At 51.8% G+C, this 11,904-nt stretch overlaps 1 protein-coding gene across 1 annotated transcript; it reads left to right on the top strand.

Moving 5' to 3' along the window:
- The first annotated feature begins 9,044 nt into the window (after nt 1–9,044).
- LOC135395833 (uncharacterized) lies at nt 9,045–9,929 on the top strand. The gene has a single exon (XM_064626922.1). The coding sequence runs from the start codon at nt 9,045–9,047 to the stop codon at nt 9,927–9,929; it is 885 nt and encodes a 294-aa protein (XP_064482992.1).
- The last annotated feature ends 1,975 nt before the right edge of the window (nt 9,930–11,904 follow it).

Below are 11,904 nucleotides of genomic sequence, written 5' to 3'. Positions count from 1 at the left end.
GCAACGGAAGACCTCACACTGACCCAGATGTGGATACCTGGAGCACCGTACTAATTATTGCCCTGCAGCAGGCAAGATCTGCAGCAAGTGTGCGACCTTAAACCACTTCGCCAAAGTTCGTCGCAACCCACCTGAAGAGCACAGAACGAAGCACATAATGAAGGGTCACACAAGGAAACCGGCAGCTGCTCGCAAGACCCATGAAAGGGAGAGGGTGAGGCAACTCCAAAGTACACCGAAGATGACAGTGTCAGGATTATTTTTTGAATCATTGTCAATCGGGGGCGTAAGGAAGCATGATCGCTGGTCAATAACATTGCGAATTGAACAAGACGGCGTGCACTGCAAATTGGATACTGCAGCCAACTGTTCAGTTATTCCATCAAGACTTGTGAAGTTGCTTATACTCCAAAGAAGGTTAAGAACTGCTCAACAACGCTCAGTACGTTCTTCGGACACCGAAAGAGAGCTGTAGGGAAAGTGGCTCTAGAGGTGCAGAATGCTGGTCGTTGTATTACTGAAGACTTCTACGTGGTGCAGGAAGACGTGCCCACTACACTCAGTGGATCATTGTGTGGACGACTCGGACTGCTGAAACGATATCAGAGACGGATACCAATCCACAAGTGCAATATCCAGTAGCAAAAACGTCCGACGATATTTTCCACGGATTGGGAAAAGTAAAAGACATCGTTTACAGCATGAAATTAAAGCCTGGAGTGCAAGGCGTCGTTCGGCCAGCCAGGAAGGTTCCAGTGCTATGAGACAAAGTATACGAAGAATTGAAGAAGATGGAGCAGGATGGTGTTATCTGAAAGGTTGAGGGACCAACAGAATGGTCAAGTTACATGGTGGTGGTGGCTAAACCAAACAAAGTCAGGATATGCATTGATCCAGTCGACCTCAACAAGGCCTTATTGCGAGAAAACTATCCTATGATGACGTTAGATGTAGTGGAGAAAGTTGGTCATGCGAAGTGGTTTTCGACACTTGATGCTGCTTCTGGGTATTGGCAAATACTACTGGATCCTACCAGTTCTAAGCTGTGCATTATGAGCACGCCGCTTGGGCGCTCCGCTTCAACAGAATGCCTTTTGGTATATGCACGGCTCCTGAAGTTTTCCAGCGAATAATGCACGACATCTTGCATGATTTGAAAGGGATGCAAGTCGTCATGGACGATATCCTTGTCTGGGGTGACACAAAGCAGGATCACGATGAAAACCTTCGGAACGTGCTGAAGAGGTGTCGAGACGTCAATCTCAAGCTGAACCCAAAAAAGTGCCACTTTGGAAAAAGCGAAGTGAAGTGTCTCGGACATCTTCTCACGGTTGACGGCGTGAAGACAGACCCCGAATGAACAAAGTCCATAGAAGCAATTCCGGAGCCAACCAACGTCAGAACACTCAGAGTATTCTTGGGAATGATTAATTACCTGTCCAAGTTTTTCCCGCGGTTATCAGAAAGGGCAGCGCCACTACGAGAATTACCGAAGAAGGACGTAGCGTGGGTGTGGGCTGCGAGCCACCAACAAGCCTTTGAAGACCTCAAAAAGGGTCTAACGATGACACCCGTACTAGCATACTATACGTCGACCAAACCGATCACGTCATCGGTAGATGCAAGCGAGACCGGTGTTGGCGCAGTGATACTGCAAGATGGCAAGCCTCTCAGCTATTCATCGAGAACGTTGACTGAGACTCAGCAGAACTACGCTCAAATAGAAAAAGAAATGCTAGCGATAGTTCATGGATGCACAACATTTCGCCAGTACCTATTGGGACACAGTGTAGTGACGGTGGAAACGGATCGCAAACCTCTAGAGAATATCTTCAAGAAGCCACTTCATCAGTGCCCACTGAGGCTTCAGCGTATGCGGCTCTGACTACAAGCCTACTCGATCGAAGTAAAGTACAGGCCAGGAAAGGAACAAGTTCTGTCGGATGCTTTGTCAAGGTTTCCAGACACCCAGAGGATGGTCGAACTTGAAGAAAATGTATATGTGAATGCTCTGGAATTCGTGCCTGTCTCGCAAGAAAGGCTTCGCGATATCAAGGAAGCGACCCATACAGATGACGAGTTACAACAGCTCAACAAGTATACGACCTCAGGGTGGCCCACTACAAGAGACAACGTGCATCGTCTAGCTAAGCAGTATTAGTCCTATCAAGAGGATATTCATCTCGAAGACTGAATATTGCTTCGATCAAACCGGATCATAGTACTGTGCAAATTAAGAAGGACTGTAACTAAGTTGCTTCATGCTGTCCACTTGCTTGTCCAGTGCTTGACCTCTGGCCACTGTGTCTCACAGTACTCCATGACTTGATGAAGGGTCGCATCTTTCTTCAGGGCGTCCCTTATACGTGACAGCATGGTGTGAGAAGCAGGTAAAAACTCGACGGTGAGGATTTCGTATTCTGCCACTACCGACTCCAAGTTGCCGCCAACATCGTCGGTGCGCGAAAGTGGCTTTCTTGACAGGACATCCGCTGTGTATAGCTGCTTCCCCAGTACGAACGTCACAGAGAAGTCGTATTCCAGAGTCCGCATACGCAATCGTTGTAGGCGCGGAGAGAGGTCGTCGAGCCTCTTGGTGTTAAAGATTTGCACGAGGGGTTTGTGGTCAGACTCCACTTGAAAGCGAAGGCCCAGGACATACATACGAAACTTTTCGCATGCCCACGTCACCGCAAGAGCTTCTTTCTCTACCTGTGCATACCGTTGCTCAGTCGGAGTCAGGAGCCTCGACGCATACGCAACTGGATGACGTCGACCGTCAGTTTCCTCCTGGAGCAGCACTGCTCCGAGGCCGTAGGACGACGCGTCCACGGACAAGGTGTGTGGTCGCAACGGAGAGTAGTACGCCAGAACGGGACTGGTTGTGAGTTCCTTCTTGATCTGTTGGAACGATTGCTCGTGCTGTGGACCCCAGTACCAAGCGGCATCCGAAGAAAGGAGTTCACGAAGTACTTTCGTCTTTTCGGCCAACCCCGGAAGGAACTTCATCAAGTGCGTAAGCATCCCGAAGAGCGACCGTAGCTCACTAGCAGACTCCAGTGCCCGCATCTTGCGTATGGCTTCGGTCTTCTCAGGGTCAACATAGATCCCCCGTTCGTCCAGAACGTGACCCAGAAAGTGTATCCTGGTCCTACTGAACTGGCATTGCTCCTTGTTGAGGGTGATGCCCGCGTCTGAGAGTTTACGCAACGCTGCATGGAGATGCCTGTCATGTTGTTCTTGATTTTTGCCGTAGATCAAGACATCATCCATATGGCACACAGTATCGTCGAGGTCTTGAAGTATCCGTGACATCTCTCGTTGGAAAAATTCCGAGGCAGTCGCGATATCAAAGGGCAGACGAAGAAACTGGTATCTTCCGAACGGGGTGATGAAGGTGGTCAGTTCGCGACTTTCTCGTGATAGGGGGGCTTGCCAATATCCAGCATTGGCGTCGAGCTTGCTGAACACCTTAGCTTCCGTGATTTTGCTGAGGTTCTCTTCTACCGTCGGCAAGATCACGCGCTCACGGACGACTTGCTTGTTGAGCTCGCCGAAATCAACACAGATGCGTAGCTTGCCGTTCTTTTTCCTTACAACTACCACCGGAGCGCACCATTCCGTGGCATGCTCTACCTTTTGAATTACGCCCAGCTCTTCCATTCGGTGTATTTCGGCTTGTACACTTGGTAGCAATGGAAGTGCTACACGTCTTGGATAAGTTACTGCATATGGCCTCGGTCCCGGAACAAGGTGAATGCTGTATGTTGCCTTCATCAGTCCTAGGCCTCCAAAGAGCTCGGGGTACATTGACGCAATGCAGTCGTGTCCGTGATAGTGTCCGATTTCGAGAACTTGAGGGAGAACCTCCAAGGCCTTGATGGCTGGTCGACCTAGCAGAGCGTGTTGCAGGCCGTCGACGATGAAGACTTCCTGGTTGGTCGTCTGGCCGTTCCAGCTCATGTCGACGTGTACTTGACCCAAAGTATTTATCAGGGACTTGCCGGGGCCGTAGAGCCTCTTCGTTGGACGTGTAGCAGGGCGTCGCGTCTCTGGATACAGGGCTGACTCTGGCACGGCAGTGACATCTGCTCCGGTGTCAACCTTAAACTTGATTGGTCTGCCGTTGACAAGGACCGTAATAAACCAGGCGTCTGACGATGAGGGATGCTGTAGACCATCGAGGAATACCTCTTCGAGCGCTCTCCGCGATTGCTTGGGCCGGCGACCACGCCGTCCGCTACCGGATGCTGGCTTTGGCGCCGGTGTAGTCTGGCAGACTGACGCGAAATGGCCCAGTTTCCCACAGTGGCTACAGACTTTCCCCTGTGCAGGGCATTCTATCCTCGGGTGGGATCGCATCGACACACACCATTTGCAGGGATCGGACTTTGGCTGTGCCGGTCGTTGAGCTGGAGGCCGGGCTTCAGACTGCCGTCCCTTGTGTGAAGCTGGCCTGCCAGGAGTGACGACGTCTAGCATGGTATTCGACGTCCGTGCCTGCGATGGCAGTTCGTTCCCGCGAAGAAGATTCTGCTGGCCCTTCACAGCCTCAGAGTTTCGGGCCATTGTCACCGCTTTCTTCAGTGTGAGTTGGGAATCCAATTGTAGCCGTTCACTCAGACGACTGTCCCGGAGGCCAACAACCAGCTTGTCTCGAATAAGTCCTTCTTTGAGCGAAGCAAACTCGCAGAACTCTGCTAGCCGGTGTAGCTCCTGAACGAATTCTTCCACAGTTTCGTGTTCCAACTGAGAGCGCAGGTTGAAGCGCGCGCGCTCGTAGATCACGTTCCGGCTTGGAACGAAGTACTTGTCGAAGGCTGACTTGAGCTTGTCGTAGTCGTTGGCTACTTCGTCCGTTAGACGCATGGAAACGAGGACATCTTCTGCCCCGGTCCCCATAGCGTACAGGAACGTGTTCACCTGTGTCGAGCTGTCCTGTTTCTGCAGGCCCGATATGATCCGGTACCGCTCCCATCTCGTCACCCAGCGCTTCCACCCCTCCGGTTCTCGAAAATCGAACTTGTCCGGAAGTTCTACCGCGAACGGGTTGAACGCAGATGGCGCAGGCGTAGTCGTAGGTTCGCCGGCCGCTGTTGCTAAGTCTTTGGTATCGCGACTGCCCCGGAATTTTCCCAACGAGAGATGTCACGGATACTTCAAGACCTCGACGGCACTGTGCGCCATATGGATGATGTCTTCATCTGCGGGAAAAATCAAGAACAACATGACAGGCGTCTCCATGCAGCGTTGCGTAAACTCTCAGACGCGGGCATCACCCTCAACGAGGAGAAATGTCAGTTCAGTAGGACCAGGATACACTTTCTGGGTCACGTTCTGGACGAACGGGGGATCTATGTTGACCCTCAGAAGACCGAAGCCATGCGCAAGATGCGGGCACCGGAGTCTGCTAGTGAGCTACGGTCGCTCTTCGGGATGCTTACGCACTTGATGAAGTTCCTTCCGGGCTTGGCCGAAAAGACGAAAGTACTTCGTGAACTCCTTTCTTCGGATGTCGCTTGGTACTGGGGTCCACAGCACGAGCAATCGTTCCAACAGATCAAGAAGGAACTCACAACCAGTTCCGTTCTCGCGTACTACTCTCCGTTGCGACCACACACCTTGTCCGTGGACGCGTCGTCCTACGGCCTCGGAGCGGTGCTGCTCCAGGAGGAAACTGACGGTCGACGTCATCCAGTTGCGTATGCGTCGAGGCTCCTGACTCCAACTGAGCAACGGTATGCACAGGTAGAGAAAGAAGCTCTTGCGGTGACGTGGGCATGCGAAAAGTTTCGTATGTATGTCCTGGGCCTTCGCTTTCAAGTGGAGTCTGACCACAAACCCCTCGTGTAAATCTTTAACACCAAGAGGCTCGACGACCTCACTCCGTGCCTACAACGATTGCGTATGCGGACTCTGGAATACGACTTCTCTGTGACGTTCGTACCGGGGAAGCAGCTATACACAGCGGATGTCCTGTCAAGAAATCCACTTTCGCGCACCGACGACGTTGGCGGCAACTTGGAGTCTGTAGTGGCATCCTCACCGTCGAGTCTTTACCTGCTTCTCACACCATGCTGTCACGCATAAGGGACGCCCTGAAGAAAGATGCGACCCTTCATCAAGTCATGGAGTACTGTGAGACACAGTGGCCAGAGGTTAGTACTCTTCCAGAAGACGTACGGAAATACGTCAGCGTGGCTGACGAACTTTCGGTGGTACGGGGATTTCTGCTTCGAGGCTCCCGCTTAGTCGTACCACCAGTCCTCAGAAACGAAGTTCTTGAGCGTTTGCACACTCCCACGGGCCCGGGCACGGGCCCGGGCCCTTGCTCTGCACCTGGTTATTCCCTGGTGGGACACCAGGGAATAACCAGGCCCCAGGCCCAGGGCCCATACCAGGCCCATACCAGCCCATGCCCATACCAGGGCATAACCAGGCCCAGGGCCCGTGAATCGACGTGGTGGCCTGGCATCAGCAATCACCTGCAGGACTACATCCAGAGGTGTCCGACCTGCCAATCACACAGGGCACCTGGGACGGAGCCGCTGCTGCAGACCCCTCTCCCAGAGCGTCCGTGGCAAGTGATAGGGATGGACATTTTCTACGCCAGCCGTAAAAATTACCTGGTAGTAGTAGACTATTTCTCGAAGTTTTTCGAGGTTGTCAGGCTGAAGACTACCACGACAGCCGATGTCATCTCTGAGTTGGCACCAATGTTCGCACGCTATGAAATTCCAGATGTCCGTTCGGACAACGGCCACAGTTTACTTCGGCGGAATTCCTACGGTTCTTGGTCACCCAGGGTGCCAAACTTGTGACGTCAAGTCCACACTTTCCGCAAAGTAACGGACAGGCGGAACGCACAGTACAAACGGCTAAGGCTCCCCTGTCCAAAGCTCCAGATATTGACAGAGCGCTCCTGGCGCATCGGAGTACACCAGGGGCATGTGGCTACTCTCCGGCAGAGCTCCTCATGGGTTGACGTCTCAAGACCAACGTTCCAGTCAATCCAGCTTCACTTGTTCCACCATGGCCCCAGGTTCGAAAGTACCGGAGGCGGTACAAGAAGCTCCAACGCTGCCAGGCGCAGGGGTACGACAGCCGACATCGCGCAACGGAGCGACCTCAACTAAAACCAGGAACAGCGGTGCGCATCCTAGCCGGCGCTGCTGCACACGGCACCGTGATCGGACATGCGGATACACCAAGATCGTACATGGTCAGGACCGAAACTGGCCTAGCAAGACGGACCCGAATACACCTGCAGGAGACAACTCCCACGGGAGATGCCTCCATACATGCCGAAAGAACGTCAGGACAACCGGCAGTGACAAGGGGACAAAACAGCGGACAATCAGTGACCCAAACCAGATCAGGGCGAGTGGTGAAAAAACCAGAACGTTACAGGTATGGGGACTGTTCGTAAGTTGGTGTAAATATGTTTTGTGGTGTGTTGTGAGGTGTAATATAAAGACGACGACAAGGTTGGGACATGGCCGTCGCTTGTATGTGCGAGCTGAGCGCGTGGCTTTCATTATTAAACGTTCTCTCGTTCTTGGAGACGGTCGCCTTTCTAACCGCTCGACTACGACAGAAGGCAGTCTCATTACGGCCGAAGATGTCTCATAACGGCCAAATGTCAAAATGTGTATTGTAACCTGCATTGATATGCAATGTCGCAGCCAGGTATGGATATATATTCAGCAGGGTATAAGCCATGCACTGTGCCCTTAGCGCCCTTATCATATTTGTATACACATATTGCGAGACAAACGGTATGTTATCATACCACAGCACAATGCAACATATTGTGTAATGTGTACTCCCACAAGGTAGTGTTGATGTTGCTGTGAAGCAGGCTACTATGCGGAGTTAGCTACTTGTACAGAGCTAGATGAATATTGTTTTTGTTGTAACGCTTTTGGAGCCATCCTTCAGTCACTGGCCAAGTCGGAACACCTATCTCAGTCGATGTCAGTTTATTTCCATTCGCCTTACAATGGTACAATTCTTGCTTCTGGAATGAGTAAACCTGCAAGAAGCGAAGAGCAACCATGAATAGGCTAGAATATTTAAAAAAAAACAAGCATTTGTCTCTACATGGCTGGTTTTAATGTGCACAAGCTGCACACATGTTGATATGTGTCTGTTATTTCATACAAGGTTAATATAAATCTTCATCTAGACAAGAGAATGACAAGCCTTAAAAATGTGACTTCCAGGTAAACACAGAGCATGACCATGATATGAATTTAGGTTCATTAGTTCATTCCCTTAATGGAAACATGTGAATATCAAATAGTGATACATTACAATTCATGAAATGATGCATGCATAACTTTCCATTTCTGGTTTCTTTTTTATATTGTAGTAGTGTTGTTATTGTTGTAGTAGTTGTATATTGTAGTAGTGCACGAATTAACATTCGTGCACTACTACAAAATTTCTCACTTCACAACAGAACCTTATGATCTTAACAGCTCACGTCTTCGGTCAGGGCTCCCTGGGCAGCAACATCCTATTAGTCATGTTGTTTTTCTTTTTCTGAATCCTCCGTGCAGCCACATACCATGCCTGGCACCCCTAGTCCCCCAACACTTTGTCAAATAATAATTGATGTCAATTGTCAAATAATGAACATTTTGACAAATAAATCAATCAAATAAATAAATGATATTTTTGAATGATTTATTCGCGTCGAACGTGGACAAATTTTAACAATGTATTATTTAATTTACGCTTCAGAGTTCTCAACAAAAAAAAAAAGAAAAAGCACAAACTCATTTTTTCACATGAAATACAAGGAGGTCGAACTGCATTATTTCCTACACTGACAACATGTTATGTTGTCAAGCGACCGTTATTACTTTTTTTTACTCTATGTCCTTTTATTATTTGTCGCATCGTTCCTCTTGATGTCCAGGGGAAAAAAGGAAACAGCCTCTGTTGGAAGTATCGCGACTCCCGCTGCGAGGCCCTGCCTAGAGTCACTAAATACAGAAGAACAGAAACGTAAGGATCGAACATCGTCCTTAACCGCCATGTCCATCGACCATCAAGCCCACCCGCCGCCTCCATCGAACCCATCCTTATCTGCAGTCGCTGTCAAGTTCCCACAATTTTTTGACCGCAACTCGGCCGTGTGGTTTATCCAAGCGGAGGCGCAATTTCATCTCGCTGGCGTAACATCACAACTGACGAAATTTTACCACGTCACCTCCGCCCTCACCCCAACTGCGGCCGATGAGGTGTACGACGTCCTCGCCAACCCCTCGCCAACCACACCTTACGACCAGCTCAAGCAAGCCCTCCTGCAACGCACCGCCTCCTCCAGCCGGTCCCGCCTTCAACAACTGCTATCCGCTGAAGAGCTGGGAGACCGCCGCCCCATACAGCTACTTCGCCGAATGCGGCAGCTGCTTGGCGACAATTCCGCTGCCATGGAGGACGTTCTTCTCCGTGAATTATTTTTACAACGTCTGCCACAGAACCTCCAAATGGTTCTGGCAACAGCAGCGAACATGTCACTCGACCAGCTGGCTACGCTCGCAGATGCGGTTGTTGAGGTCGCCACCCCGTCCATCGCTGCCACCGCTGCACTACAACACCCCGTTCTTCAAACACCGTCTGCAGCGGCAAGCCCTTCTGGCTCTCCGCAATTAGAAGACCTCTGCCGCGAGTTCCGCGCGCTTGCCTCTCTAATTGCAGCATCGCATGCTCAACCGCAGCAAACTCGTCAACCCTACCGTCGCCGCCGTTTCAGTCGGAGTTCACGGCGCTATTCTCCCAGCCGCTCGACTAGCAGAGACCGCGACGGAAGCCCGGCGACGACGATTTGCTGGTACCATCGCAAGTTTGACGCCGAGGCCCATCATTGCTTACTACCATGTTCTTGGCAGCAGGGAAACCCGCCCGCGGGCCATTGATGGCGACCAATGGTCCATCCTCCCAGTCCAGTCGCCTATTTTATATACGGGACAAAACATCAGCCCGCCGCTTCCTTGTGGACACCGGCGCAGAGGTGAGCGTATTGCCAGCGAGCGGAAACGAACGACGACAGCCACCTCTCTTCCACCTCACCGCTGTTAACGGATCTAAGATCCCCGTGTACGGTCAACGCTCCCTCACGTTGAACCTGGGTCTCCGCCGTGTGTTCCATTGGCTCTTCTTGGTTGCGGCTGTCTCTCACCCCATTCTCGGCGCAGACTTTCTTAATAACCATCAGCTGCTCGTCGATATGCGCAACCACCGACTCATTGACTCTGCCACCAGCCTCACTGTCTCCGGCATACGATCGTCCCATCAGTCTCTGGGCGTGTCAGTCTTCCAAGCTGACGGTAATCCCTACCTTGCCGTCCTCAGGGAGTCCCCTCAACTCACGCGCCCACCCGATTGGTCGAAGCCTGTCCCGCACAGTGTGGTCCACCACATCGAGACAAAAGGTCCTCCCGTCTTCTGCCGCCCCCGTAGACTACCGCCGGAGAAGCTGAAAATTGCGAAGGACGAATTTGACCACATGTTGGAAATGGGCATTATTCGTCCATCATCAAGCAGCTGGGCCTCTGCTCTCCACATGGTCCCCAAGAAAACCGGTGACTGGCGGCCATGTGGGGACTATAGAGCGCTTAATCGAGTTACCATCCCCGATCAGTATCCCATCCCTCATGTTCATGACTTCACGGCATTCCTTCACGGCGCCACGATTTTCCCGAAGCTTGATTTGGTGCGCGCTTACCACCAGATACCCGTTGCGGAAGCCGACATACCAAAAACAGCCATTACAACACCGTTTGGCTTGTTTGAATTCCCACGGATGCCCTTCGGGCTACGGAATGCCGCCCAATCATTCCAGCGCTTCATAGATTCCGTCACCAGAGGTTTGCCATTTGTTTTTGCATACATCGATGACATCCTCGTGGCCAGTCAATCCGAAGAGGAGCACATCATTCATCTACACAAGCTTTTCTCTCGTCTCTCCGAGTACGGAATTATTATTAGCGCCAGCAAGAGCGAATTTGGCGTCTCCTCCTTGGACTTTCTGGGTCATAGGATTTCTGCGGATGGCCTCACACCACTCCCATCGAAAGTCAAGGCAATCGCCGAGTTTCCCCGGCCAACATCTCTAAGCCAGCTCCGCAAATTCCTGGGATTAGCGAATTTTTATCGCCGCTTCATCCCGCATTGCGCTCAGATCCTTCGCCCATTGGAGCCGTTCCTCACCGCCAAGTCTCCAGCGTCCCAACCACTGGCCTGGACTGCCGACTCCATCACTGCATTCGACAGAATCAAGGAGGCTTTGGCAAACGCCACCCTCCTTGCCCATCCTCGCCCAGATGCCCCAACTTGCATGGTGGTAGACGCTTCGGCTACTGCCGTGGGTGCCGTGCTCCAGCAGAAGGTGTCTGACGACTCGGATGATTGGACTCCCATCGGTTTCTTTTCACGCAAATTGCACCCAGCGGAAACACGCTACAGTACGTTTGGACGCGAATTGCTCGCCATATACCTCAGCGTCAAACACTTCCGGCACTTTGTCGAAGGCCGTGTCTTTACCATCTTCACGGACCATAAACCCCTCATCTATGCCTTCCGTTCGTCCGGTGCCAACTACACCACACGAGAGCAACGCCACCTTGCCTTTGTGTCGGAGTTCTCGACCGATATACGCCATCTCACCGGCCTACAAAACTCCGTTGCCGACGCTCTCAGTCGCGTAGACATCGCCGCCGCTACCACCCCTGCCTTGTCACTCGACGTCATCGCCGATCTGCAGCTTCAGGATCCTGAGTTGGCCTCTTACCGCTCCTCGCCAACACGTCTTGACCTCAGGAACGTCGCGCTGCCTGGAGCTTCGTCAACCGTCTGGTGTGACGTGTCTACCGGCACTCCCCGCCCTTTTCT

This window comes from Ornithodoros turicata, chromosome 5 (genome assembly GCF_037126465.1).
Source record: "Ornithodoros turicata isolate Travis chromosome 5, ASM3712646v1, whole genome shotgun sequence".
NCBI lineage: Eukaryota > Metazoa > Arthropoda > Arachnida > Ixodida > Argasidae > Ornithodoros > Ornithodoros turicata.
Note: the sequence above shows the minus strand (reverse complement) of the source record. Positions and strands in the feature narration are given on the sequence as shown.

Bases quoted from the DNA above. Each gene is read 5' to 3' on its own strand.
- LOC135395833 (XM_064626922.1), top strand. From the start codon at position 9,045: ATGTCCATCGACCATCAAGCCCACCCGCCGCCTCCATCGAACCCATCC.